We start from the raw sequence: 14,319 nt of genomic DNA, 5'->3' as shown, positions 1-14,319 counted from the left end.
TTACCTTGTCAGTGTAGCAGGGTGTGGAGTCATCCCACAGATGACATCCTTACCTTGTCAGTGTAGCAAGGTGTGTGGAGTCATCCCACTGATGACATCCTTACCTTGTCAGTGTAGCAAGGTGTGTGGAGTCATCCCACAGATGACATCCTTACCTTGTCAGTGTAGCAAGGTGTGTGGAGTCATCCCACTGATGACATCCTTACCTTGTCAGTGTAGCAGGGTGTGGAGTCATCCCGTAGATGACATCCTTACCATGTCAGTGTAGCAGGGCATGGAGTCATCCCGCAGATGACATCTTTATCTTGTCAGCTTGCTGACGGGGTTAACCTCTTTGGTCATGTGGACAAGGCGTCTGACTTCAAATCAGAACGTCCATGGTTCGAATCTCAACATGGGACTTGGAAATATTATGGCTGCTACTTATGTATGTTTCATTTTGTAATTTTATTAAGAAAAACCTGTAAATTAAAAAAACAACTTACATAATTATAGAATGAAACATGATTCACTCAACATGATCTAAAAACTAACATGATCAAATGTCCATTTTGCAGCAGATGGGAATGAGAGGAGTTGCCCCCCCTCCCTACACCCCACAGATGGCGCAAAACTTCCGAATAAGGTACGTACATCTACCACCTGGACGGGGTCATCTGCTGGCCATGGGGGTCCAGTCACCTGAGGCTCCTAAATTTATGCAGAGTTGTGTCCCTTGGTTCCGCCAGAAACAATTGATTGTGGGTTTAAATGTAGGTTCGTTCCAATTATGTTTCTAGGTTTGTGAGGACCAATTCTGTGATCATGTGGTCCACCAATGTATCAGATGTGTAGTGCCTGCATCTCATGGCCAACTTATGAATTTTGTGATTTGTCACTTATCACACATGCTTATGTAGACTTTATATGTTTATAAGATGAAAATTTACATGATTTTTCAGAACCAAATAAATTGCTGCTTTAAACGTATTGTGATGGTTACTATTGAGGGAGAGACAACTATTGTGATAGCAATAATCTGTTGCAACATACTAGTGAGATAGCGATAGTCTATTGCGACCAACTATTGCAATATATTATTGCAATAAGGTTTTTTTCTCCTTGAATTGTCTTATTTGAAGTCATTTCCCAAATGAATGTAGAGTTTATATGAAATAAAAACAAGCTGACGTACTTTCAGTCTCTTTTAACAACTGACAAGAAACTTGAAACCCAGATCAAGTTTGTTTAAGAGGTAACAGGGGATGGATAACTCAAAATAAAAGTGAATGAATCTGGTACTTAATGTATTTTGTGCTGCGCATTTATCAACGGAAGTCAATTACTAAACTACCGGTATTGATAGTCACACATACTATCGATGCATCGATAGTGTTTCGTTTCTACCATCGATTAATTGCTATCAGAGACTCAACAATTGCAATACATCAATTGCCTTAATGTATATACACCAGAATTTAAAATGTTGCATATAATGTATATATACTTCCCATCAAAAGTTTAGGCTCACTTAAAACACTCACTATATGTTATCTATATACAGTCAAATCCCGATGAGTCGAATGCCGGTGTCTCGAATATTATGCATAACTCGAAGTACCTGTCAGTCCCAACCATTCCCTGTTATAGTTGTCATCATTTGAATACCGGTTACACAAATTCGTCTCATAAATACACACGATGACTAGAGAAAGAAATTTGGTCCCATGAGATTCAAACAACAGCAATCTTGTATACATAAGCCGAAGTCAGTCAATGAGAAGTTGATTGGTGTAGCAAACTGATCCAATTAACAAACCAGCGCAGCTCACACCTTTCCGCCATTGACGGGTAAGTTCAAAAGGCAGATTAGTGATTTTACGGAAATCACTGTCTGTGCTAATCAGACTGGAACTGATAAGATGTCCCTATTAGTGATATGGAAATCATTAGATAAACAGATGCTTAGGCGGAGGAATTAGGACTGGATCATCTTTTTTTCTACCCTCATAGACATACCTATGTGTCGAATACATCGATAAGTCGAATTTATTACTTGGTCCCCAGCGATTCGACTCATCGGGATTTGACTGTATATAGGTAACATCGAAGATTGATTTCTCCACTAACTTGGGGTAACCAACTGCAAACCTTATGCAGATGAATTGCACAAGGATCATGCATCAAAATTGCTCTAAAGCATGTGCAAATATCGTACATGTGAACAACTGCGTTTTGCTGCAGTTTTCTTACAAATTCTCCAATTTTCACTGATTTTTATCATTTATTAAACTCATGACAATAATCTTTTCATGGTTACAAATTTGTTTTACAATACATCAGTTCATGTGTAAACAGTACCTTTAAACAGTATGGAATATTTTGCAAAATTTAGTTTAGAACAGTTGCCTGAAGTAAGTGGCTGCATTTACACTAGTGAGTCTAAACTTTTGATGGGAAGTATATTATATAATTTTTCCTTATCCTGACTCATGCTTATTGCTTGTCTTCTTCTTCTTGCGAACATAGTGGAACACGTGTATCTCCCAATTGAAGTTCCCTTCAATTAAAAAATCACTAATTAGTACTCACCACGAGTTACCTCCCTTCCACAAGCGCGGGAACGAGGGCACCACCTCCACCCATGTGCCTCACTCTCTCCTTCTTCGCCCAGTGAGCTGGACGTGAGAGCACCTGTGTCTCCCAACACACTATATCCTTTATTTATATTTAGTTTAGTACCTCTTATATTCAGTTATAGAGGTGTAACTAGTATCCTTATTCAACTTGCATTGATTATTAGTCGTGTTTCTGCTGTTTTATTCACGGTTCACCGTGTTTGTTCAGCAGTTTACGTTAATGAGAATCTGCACAGGTTGTAAACTACGTTATTCGCTACCGATCCACATTTAAAATGCCCTAGTTGCATTACTCCATGTTCTATTGTTTCTCGTTGTAAATTATGTATTAATTTACCAATTTCTGCCTTTGATAAATATTTATGTTCCGCTTTGAGACGGAAGGCAGATAAATCTTCATAAACAATCTTCAGTCATGGCTAATAGATCGGAAGCTATTATACCCTGTCAACTGTTGACTGATCGACCGCCACCGCTGGTGGCCTGCCGGAGTTTCCCTCGGGGGATAAGCGTGGGACGCAGTCCGCTATGTCCAAGAAGTGACCTGCATCTCAAGACATTCCGTCTTCACAGTCTAAGACTAGGAAAGCGTCCACATCATCGCAGCGTACGCTTCGAACCCCCAGGTCCACAGCTTCGTCAAAAGGGAAATCTACGAAAGCTACAAATAATTTTGCCTCCGATGTTCTACCTGTCTCAGAATTATGTTGATATGATGATGACATTCCGATTATCATTCCAGATGTACGTCATAAGAAACGTCCAGTATCTGCTACCGTCACTACAGCACAGATCAACACGCAACCAGAGATGCCTACGCTGACGCCTGAGTTTATGATTGAGGGTCCCGTCACTGTCACAGAGAGGCCACCCTCAACGCCAGCGCAGACTGTCCCAGACGACCTGGTTAACCAAATCACGAGACTGATGGAGGACCGTTACGGTTTACAGAGGCCCCAGAGCCACGGGCCCCAGAGCCCAACACTTAATAAGTCATACAGGGCCCCAGAGCCCGCCTTTGGCTTCGGCAGTGAGGGCCCCAGAGCCCACAAACAGCCTGGCCAAGGGCAACCCAGCCTGTAGCGATCACTTCGCAAAGGAAGTCCCAGGCTGCCTCCGCGAAGGAGCTAGAGCCGATCCAGTTGCGAGGGACATCGCGAAGAAGGAGCGCTTCGCCGAGCCCACACCCTGTAGAACACAGAGGTTGTTCGTGAAGCAAGCGCTCATATGTCGATTCGGACACTGACTCGATACATTCGCGAAGGTCGCGAAGGCTAAGTGGCTCGATATCTACCTCGCCCAGAAGATTTAGAAGAGCTTCGCGAAGTCCCCAGCGTTCGACGAGGATGTCTCCTGCAAGGTCTCCTTACACTAGCCACTCGTCAGTCCGTTCACCACAGTCCTCTCATAGATCTTCCTACAGATCTAGGACTCCGACATGTGACCCTACATCAGAGGAAGAAGGTATCATTTTCTCAGATGCTGAGATTAGATACTGGATGGTGAATGAGTTACAACTTGCTTCCCCATCGAAGAACGAGAATTCAACTCAGACTTACCTGATGAAGGATGATGATGTAGACAATATCACCTTACCTCCTATTGACCCGATTGCAGCGGTACCAGCTAATCTGGATACAGCCTGTTCCAAATCTTCGAAAGTCCAATCTACACATTTCCCGATCTTCAATGCCAAGAAATTTGCTGGACACAATATGGACCCCTTTTTCAAGGCCCAGGATATTGATGACAACTTTAAATTAATCAGCCATGCCAAGTCCAGAAGTTACAAAGTAGACGATCGCAAATTCGCTCAACTAGATACCATCGCCAGGAGAATGTTCTTTGGATTGAATAGATCTAGAACGATTAATGAAACTCTCATCACCAAGTTCAAGAATTCTACAGAGGAGGAAGATAGAATGATCTACTCAGCTCTACTCATGCAGAAAAGAGACCACCAATTTCTTACAGAGCACCTGTCAGCGCTTACTGAAACTACTACCATGGCTCATCGGCAAGGCTTACTAGCCTCCTGCTCTTGGGATAAGCAATTTACAGAATCTCTATACACAGCTCCATGGTCATCGCCCTTACTGTTTGGTGGCAACATAGACAAGGTCTCCAAAGAAGTATCTAAAGACTCGAGAGAGGTTCTTATGATCAGATCCATAGATACCTTAGCGAACATCATTAAACAGTCAACACAGAGATACTCAGGCAAGTCTAAGTTTTCGGGGCTACAGAAAGCACGGGACAAGAAATTAGCTGCAGCTAAAGATCCCAAGGATTCTTTTCAGCCCATACAACAAATTTAGGGAGGATCAGCTAGAGGCAGATCATCCAGAGGTGCCCGTGGATTTAGACGATGAAATTCAGGTTCAGAACGACTGGAGTCTTCCACCCCCAGCCGTTCCAGTACAACCGTCTCAAGTGGGTGGACGCCTTCAGCTACACTGGGAAAACTGGGGAATGCTACAAGATCCATATGCATCCAACATCCTACAGCACGGATATCTAATACAACTCAAGGCCAAGCCTCCGTTAACAGTCAACCCCACAGGGTTCAACCGGCACAACTACCTATGTTAAGAGAAACAGTACTTACTCTGCTAAACAAACAGGCCTTAGAAGTTCTGGATCAACGAAACATCGTACCAGGTTTCTACTCCCCAGTTTTCCTAGTGCCGAAGAAAAACTCCAAGGAGAAGTTTCGTCTCATATACAACATGAGCATCTTCAACAGAGAATATCTATGCAAACCACCAACGTTTCGCATGATACATTTACCGCAACTTCGGCATTTAATTCGTCCCAAAGATTACATGGCCAGCATAGATTTGCAAGACGCATATCTACACATTCCGATTCATCCCAACTCAAGGAAATATCTAAGATTTATCCTAGACGGGAAACATTACCAATGGAAGGTTCTTCCCTTCGGAATCACACCGCCCCTTGGGTATTCACAAGAGTGACCAAGCCTATTGTCTCATACCTACATCGTCAAGGTCTTCGCATGGCGCTTTTACCTAGGCGATGGTATACAATGGATCCAGATCCACAGCGTCTCAGACTACAGCTGAACTTTATAATCAAGCTACTAACACAATTAGGATGGTTAGTAAATCTACTCAAGTCGGACCTAGAACCAACGCAGGATCTGCAATTTCTGGGTATACGATTTCTAACAGCTCAGAATCGTATTGTAGTCCCGGAGGACAGATGGATCAAGATCCAACAACTTATTCCTCAAGCCCTACTCTCTCCGTTACCACTACGACAGTGGCAGAGCCTATTGGGACTACTCACATCAGCTCAAGACTTGACAGTCAGAGGCAGGCTTCAATTACGTCCGTTACAAGGGTCATTCTCAAAAAAAGGCCAAATTCGTGCTATGAAAAATATGAAAATACAAAGCATCATACTGAATTATCTCATAATTGTTATGAATGGTCAACACCTTAAAGAATGCGGTCATGATAATTTGCACACAGGAAAGTAATAAAATATTTTTAAAACAAACCTTTTTAAAGTATCCACTGAAAAAAACCGTCAGTGGTGTAACAAGCATAAAAGTATTCTTTTTTCAAACTTTGATGTCAGATAAGGAATTTTTCACATTTGTCATTATTTACAAACTTTTTCTATTTTCAAGTATAAATTAAATCGTTTCATTATTCTCACATATTTAATTGTAAATTTGGCAAAAAGGGCTTGGTGTGAGAAGAATGTAATGGTAACATATGATATTTTTCTGAAATAACTTGTATACTTAAGACTGATCATGTTTTATGTATACAGTGCTATTAAAGCTGTTTTAAGTTATCATAAAATATCAGTCTAACTGTTAAATTATTCTTTTGAAATAATTAAATGTTAGCAAATATGCATGTTACACCACTGATATATTTTGATATCCTGCCTGTTACACCACTGAACTTTCTGCAACTTACTGGAACAGTAAACCAAATCAACAGCCATATGATGCTTTGGATTACTTAATAATCATCATTTGAGAACAGCTTTCCAATATGTGGCGTTGGAAAACAAATGATATCAACAGTTAAGATTAAAATGTACAAATTCAAAGAGTACTGTGACACCAATGACATTTTTTGTTACACCACTGATTTTTCTTTACCTCACTCTAAATATAAATCCAAATTACTTGCCTTTAATTGATAATTAACAGATTTAAACAGCTCAACAGCAAATTCTGAACACTCAGATTTTAAAAGGTTTTTAAAAAATAATATACAAAATCAATAAACTGAACAAATAGTAGTAATATTGTTACACCAATGACATTTTTGTTACACCACTGATTTTATTGAATTAACTTCAACGATAAATTCAAATTAATTGCCTTTAATTGATCATTAATATAATTGAACAGCTCAATAGCAACTTTTGAACACTCAGATTTTAAAAGGTTTTCAAAATAATATTAAAAACAATAAAATGAACATATTGTAGTAATACTGTTACACCAATGACATTTTTGTTACACCACTGATTTTTCTGAACTTTATATACTAATATACCAGAACAAATTACCTTCACAGACTTTACATGAGTTAATGGTAATAAAATATACTGGATAAATACAATGCAAAGCAGTTGAGTTTGTGAACAAGTGACTTAAATGAACATTTTGTCAGTGGTGTAACAGAAATTGTCAGTGCGTAACATTTTCCCATGTTATACCACTGACAGTTACACCACTGACCTATTCCCACTTTATGAACTTTATAACAATTAATGCTTCCTAATCACAGACCACCTGGCATAAATGTTGATGTTTTAGTAACTTTGATGTACTTTAGATAAACATTGTTATGAAAAGAACACATGAATAAGAAATCAGCGTTACACCACTGGTTGTGATAAAAAGTTATGATATGAAGTAGACTCACCAACTGCATCAAACTTCAACATCAAAATAAAATTTGGCCTCCACAAAACTTCTGCCCGAGGAAGAAAGTCATCAGCAAAGGGACCATTTAGTTTTCATATTTTTTACTCAAGCGAGATAATTATTAATGTCACATGTTTATATTAGTTACACCACTGACTGTGACATTTTTTGGACAGTCATTGTTTTCATTGTAAATATGTGATTTTCATTTTTGTTTTCAATATTTCATGCAGGAATGTGTTTTTAATATTGGTGTTTCATTATAAATCTTTAAAAATATGTATAAATACCCTGGAATTTAAACTTTATGGTACTGCAAAGTAATGTCGCTGTCCACTGACAGTGGTTTTTCTTTCAAAATGATGATAAAAACCCAATTTTGTCCCAAAAATAACAAACAGGTACACTATTTTACATCATTATGAGGAACAAAATACATTTTTCTTTCATAATATGATTTTTGAAAAAAATTTGAAACAATATTTTCAGAGCAATGTGTTACTGACCAAAAGTTGGGCAAATTTTGAGAATGACCCACAAGTCCTCATCAGTGCTCATCTCGAGGACCCTCTACCATTCAGTCTACCAGATTATGTCAAACCACATCTACTCTGGTGGACCAAGAGATTGAATGTTTGTGCAGGCGTCTCCTTAGTAGAGCCAGAATCGAACACACATCTCTACGTAGACGCGTCACTACAAGGTTGGGGAGCCCACCTTGCCGGCAGGACAGCGTCAGGCCTATGGAGCAATCAAGAGAGCAAATGTCACATAAATCTGCTAGAGATGCAAGCAGTCATAAACGCCATAAGTCACTGGAGCAACATACTACAGTACGCTCAGTTGATGGTTCACACAGACAATTCAACAGTGGCGTTTTATGTGAACAAACAAGGTTCAACAAGGTCACAGAACCTACTGACTCGATGTTTCAGACTGTTCGATTTAATCGACAATCTAAACATACACGTCAGAGCTTGCCACATTCAGGAGCAAAGAATGTATTAGCAGGCGCTCTCTCGGCCACACCAACCGTCGCCGACAGAATGGATGCTCCACACAGAGATATTCAATCAAATAATCATGGAAATAGGATCTCCACTGATAGACCTATTCGCCACTCGATTCAACAAGCAACTGACAACATTCGTGTCGCCAGTGCCAGACCCACTAGCATGGGCAACGGACGCACTATGCATATCGTGGGAGAGACTCAACGCGTACGCTTTCCCGCCTCCAGCGTTGATCCCACAAGTCTTACAGAAAATCAGTCAAACGCAGAGCCTCCATCTGATTTTGGTCGCGCCCTACTGGCCAGCAAGAACTTGGTTTCCAGATCTCATTCAAGTAATGGGAAAACCAATTCTTCAGCTCCCACAACCCGCCAATCTATTGATACATCCGCTCACCAAACAAGTGCACGAAACACCAGAAGCATTCCAACTTCACGTATGGATTGTATCAAGGCATGTCTGCCAGAGCGGCTAAAGCGGTCACGCTTGCACTACGTAACTCAACTCGTAACTTGTACGATGACAAATGGCACAGTTTTGTCAATTACGGTGCTAAGAAAGGATTTACAGCCAGATATGCTACACATCCTCAAGTGGCAGATTTCTTATGTTATCTACGGCAAACTAAGAATCTAAAAGGCTCAACCTTGTCCACTTATCTTGCGGCTATAAGTTCTGTCATAACTATGCGAACGGGCGTCAAGTTAACAAAAACACCAGAGTTACTCGCTTTGTTACGAGCGTTCCGATTGGAGGATCAGAAACGGAAGTTTCACCCTCCAGCCTTGGATCTAAATATAGTGCTCCAACACCTCACTAGTGAGGCTTATGAACCATTGCTATCTACGTCGTTTGAATCACTGACCCACAAAACCTTATTCCTGTTAGCACTAGCTACGGCTACCAGGATGTCAGAGATTCGCGCATTGGATTCTGAGAGAACAGCTTTGATGATATTCATAACATCGGCTCATCTGGGACTTGGCTGGGATTTTATAGCGAAAACCAACTGCCAGGTCAACCAGACAGATTATTCCGCGTCCCAGCTCTCTCATCCATACTTGGACCGCATGATACGATGGATCTATCACTATGCCCAGTGAGGGCACTGAAAATATATCTCCAGCGATCCAAACAGAGCAGAGGGAAATTCAAGAGATTATTTATCCCTATATCTACAGCTACATGAGCGGAGTCTCACGTACTCACGATCTCTATCTGGATCAGAACTGTCATACTACGTGCCTACAAGGCTGCAGGTCTCGACCCTCCAAGAGCTTCTAATCCTCCGCGAATTAGAAGGCTAGCCTCAACTCTCGCTCTACATGGGAATTGCTCGTTGAATACCATAATGGAGGGATGTTTCTGGAGATCCGATATGGTGTTTGCCAACCACTATCTGAGAGATATCACCACCGAGGACGCGTCTCAGGTATCCACCATTTCGGTCCCATGGTCCCTCGCTCAACAGTTGACAGTTCCACGGAGAAGATAAGTCTATCTTACAGATTTTATACTTATCTGATAACAGTACTAATAGCTACATGCTATCTATATATTTTGCTTAAGTTTAATTTATTATCTTAAGCTCAGTACTATGGTTTTTATATCATACTATATATAAGCTTACAACTCCTAGGAGTTTTGCTACTATATATATGTTCAGCTTAAGTTTCATCAATCCTTAAAGCATGATCATATGGTCATATGCATAAATGTATTAGCTAACAAACTCTAAAGAGTTGGTTACTATTATACAGCTTAAGTTATAATTATATCTTAAGCACTGTACTATACTATTATAGCTTAAATATATGCATATCTTAAGCTTAATACTTTGGTTAATTTATAAAAGTATCCACTATAAACTCACAGAAGTTTATACTATCACATTAATAGCTTCAGCTTACATTAATGTTGTATATACTTTTATCATATTCAATAAATTGTAATAACCTTTATATGGCAGCTGATAAGTTAAACAGCAGGAATTCATCAGTTCAGTGCCTTTATGAAGTTCCCATAGGGTTATTACAATCATCACAGTTTAAATCACTAATTATTAAAATGCAAAGTATATATATTCCCACCTCCTGTTCCGTCAGATTCTACAAGCAATAAGCATGAGTCAGGATAAGGAAAAATATGAAATTTTTAGAGTAAAATTAATATTTTATACTTATCCTGACTCATGAGGTAAGCCCTCCCGTCCTGTCCACTTAACTCTTTGGATTTCTTCGGAAAAATAAAGTGTCGGGCTCGAATCATAAGGAGAGAGTGAGGCACATGGGTGGAGGTGGCGCCCTCGTTCCCGCGCTTGTGGAAGGGAGGTAACTTGTGGTGAGTACTAATTAGTGATTTTTTAATTGAAGGGAACTTCAATTGGGAGATACATGTGTTCCACTATGTTCGCAAGAAGAAGAAGACAAGCAATAAGCATGAGTCAGGATAAGTATAAAATATTAATTTTATTCTAAAAATTTCATTATCACAACTGTCTAATAATATGAGATCTATGTGTGGAGCCTTTAGTCACTGAAACAAAAACCTAATTCATAACATATTTCAACCCTTTTCCTAGTTTCATTACAAAGTTGTAACCAAAGTGCTATTTTCTTCACTGTGTGTCAGAACTGGTACCGTGTCGACGCGCCCCAAGAAGGAGTTGAGTGAGAAGGAACGACAGTTCCAGGTACAGCAGCAGCGTCTGAAGCAGTTCAGGAAACCTGGTGCCATCACAGCCGATGCCGACAGACTTATAGCCAACATGTTTGGAGCAGAGAAGCCCAAGACTAGAATGTCCCCCAAACCTCAACAACCAGGTGAGACATTAACGCCAATATATATTCTGGATTTGATCCTCTAACTATCTTCAGCATGTTATGTATAAACTGTTCCTCCTCCATCACCACCTTCGTGAAAGGATTCAATGGATGGGGACTTCAGACAATACCAGAAAAACCTATGAGTACTAATTTTACATCTCATACACAGCAATATCTCATACTTAATGTTTCTGATGCTGTCTCCCAGCATTTTTCCATCTTTACGACGAGGGTGGTGGGGTAGCCTAGTGGTTAAAGCGTTCGCTTGTCACGCCGAAGACCCGGGTTCAATTTCCCACATGGGTACAATGTGTGAAGCCCATTTCCGGTGTCCCCCGCCGTGATATTGCTGGAATATTGCTAAAAGTGGCGTAAAACTAAACTCACTCACTCACTCTTGACGACGATGTAGGGCCTTTCAGGTAGTGTTTTTCATCTACGATGGGATCAATTTACTCACCATTTTTGCCAAAATAATTTCATTAGGATAAACTTAACACATAACCATCTTAACAGGTATTGACAAGAAAGATGTTTGGAAACCTTTTGTCAATCAAACACAGCATTCCAAAATGTTTTATTGCAGCCTCCAAGTCAACTGAGGACGACGGATTTGGTGACTTCATGCAGGGACCGTCCGTCCCATCTGGACAATCATCAATGGCCACTCCACCATCTAACCTTGCCCCAGCAGATGGCGGTCAGCTTGGCCCAAGTATGCTCCCTCCCGGCCCAAGCATGTTGCCTCCTGGCCCAAGCATGCTCCCACCCGGCCCAAGCATTCAACCTCCTGGACCAAGCAACGATATGCATTCAAGTGGAACAGCAGGTCCACAGGCTGAAAAGAAGCTGAAGGAGGAAAAAAAAGGTGATTATCAAATGTGTAAATTTATGGCTAAACAATCAAATACGATTTGGATGGCCGAGATGGTGCATAGTACTCTGATGTTGGATCTTGGGGACCAGCTTGTGACAAGGCCATGGTCCTTCATCTTCAATATGAATAGTTGTGTAATGATGTGGTGTTACAGTATAGTATCACTCACTCACTCACTCACTCACTCACTCACTCACTCACTCACTCACTCACTCACTCACTCACTCACTCACTCACTCACTCACTCACTCACTCACTCTCACTCACTCACTCACTCACTCACTCACTCACTCACTCACTCACTCACTCACGGATACTGAATACAGGATCAAGACAGGATTCTATACATGGGTTGGCACATTGTGTATTTAATTATAAAGCTTACATTTGCTAACAGGATCGGGTGGTCAGGCTTGCTGACTTGATTGACATGTGTCACCATATCCCAGTTGCGTGGATAGATGCTCATTCTTTTGATCACAGGATTGTCAGGTCCAGACTCGATTATTTACTGACAGCCACCATATATGTGGAATGTATATTGAACAATAAACAAGCAAAACCCAATGCATCTATATATGAGTGACGTGTGACTGCCCTTATTGCTACCCCCATGTCTACAGCCCCTGACCTGATGGCCATGATGATGGAGTGCTCCGACCTGAACGCCCCCCAGAGAGCCAAGCAGTTCCACAAGCCGTCCCTGAAGGAGGTGCATATAGAACACCACGCCAACATCCCCTCCTTCCACCAGAGTGGCTCCTCACGCCAATGGACAGGACATGATAATCTGGATGGACTCTTTGCTACAGAACGTGAGACACCCAACATTTCTCATGTTGTTCTTGTATCCATTATGTTCCCATTTCCTGGTAAAACCACTTCCTGATAGAAGTAATCCCAGGTAGTGTCTGACGTTAGAGATGATTGAGTGGATTAGGTGGTCAGGCTGAATTGTGTGACTCTGATGACGTGAACCGATGCTCATTATATCAATCAAGTTGGAGGGTGGGATTAAACAATAGACACATTGAAGATTTGAAAGAGCTAAAAATATACCAAGTGAGACAGAAAAGTGTTGAAAAAGGAAATGCTTCAAGACTGTTGCCGGGGCGGATCCAGGGTTTTGGAGAAAGTTTGGTGCACATAAATCATGAAGTCCAAAGAGTAGAGAAATGCTCCTCAGAGAAATCTTTTGTGGGGAGAAGGGGGGTGGTAGGGTGCGCACCCTCACACACCCTTCTGGATCCGCCCCTGTGTTTGAGTGATACATATAAATATGCTCAAGGGTGAAAATTCAGAAGTCTTACATCTACAGCTAATGAGCTTAAGTTGTATATATGATAACCAAAATTATCCTCTATCTTACAGCTCCTCCTCCTGCTCCGGTTGCCAAGACAACCAAGAGACGTCACTCGTCAGGGGCAGGTAAAGCTGTAGTTGCTAAGACAGGTGCTGGTTTACCTGTGTGGTGTGAGCTACCTGATGATCAGCTTCCCCCTCTGTACAGACAGGTGATGGAGGCAGTCACAGTGTGAGTAGGACTGATCATATAGCACCTATCGGGCTCGAAGTCTCTTAGTCTCATAATGAGAATGATGAATTGTAAAATAACAAAATATTGGGAACAGTCTATTAAATGACAAAATGGTACGTGACAATGAATGCCCTCTACCCAACAATATCTGCTGTTTTTAGGCCTGTGGGTGGAGTGGGCGTAGCCTAGTGGTTAAGGCTTTCGCTCACACACGGAATACCTGGATTTGATTCCCCACATGGGTACAATCTGTGAAGTCCATTTCTGGTGCCCCCATACTGTGATATTGCTGGAATATTGCTGAACGTGTGTAAAACTGAACTCACTTTCTGACTTTTTTAGTTGTTTAAATGGTTGTTGAAAAGAATATGATGTTGTTATCTGTTGACATATTTAACAGACGGGGCACGATGGTTGGAGGAACACTGCAAACACACACATGCTACACAGCGGTATAGGTAATGACAGCGTAAGAGGGGTCATCTCATAATAATTTAGGTTGTACAGAACACCAGTAATAGAACTGAT

At 41.0% G+C, this 14,319-nt stretch overlaps 1 protein-coding gene across 2 annotated transcripts in view; it reads left to right on the top strand.

Moving 5' to 3' along the window:
* Window positions 1–14,319, top strand: part of LOC124276981 (synergin gamma-like) — a 48,622-nt gene that overhangs the window by 17,187 nt on the left and 17,116 nt on the right. For both annotated transcript variants that reach the window (XM_046712632.1, XM_046712631.1), the window contains exons 4-8: window positions 558–625; window positions 11,184–11,374; window positions 11,964–12,245; window positions 12,878–13,069; window positions 13,626–13,788. In XM_046712632.1, coding sequence (XP_046568588.1) covers window positions 558–625; window positions 11,184–11,374; window positions 11,964–12,245; window positions 12,878–13,069; window positions 13,626–13,788 — 896 coding nt within the window. The remainder of the gene's footprint in view (window positions 1–557; window positions 626–11,183; window positions 11,375–11,963; window positions 12,246–12,877; window positions 13,070–13,625; window positions 13,789–14,319) is intronic.

Source organism: Haliotis rubra, unplaced genomic scaffold (assembly GCF_003918875.1).
Source record: "Haliotis rubra isolate DU_JTF1 unplaced genomic scaffold, ASM391887v1 Scf216, whole genome shotgun sequence".
Taxonomy (NCBI): Eukaryota; Metazoa; Mollusca; class Gastropoda; order Lepetellida; family Haliotidae; genus Haliotis; species Haliotis rubra.
This window is presented reverse-complemented; position numbering and strand designations above follow the sequence as displayed.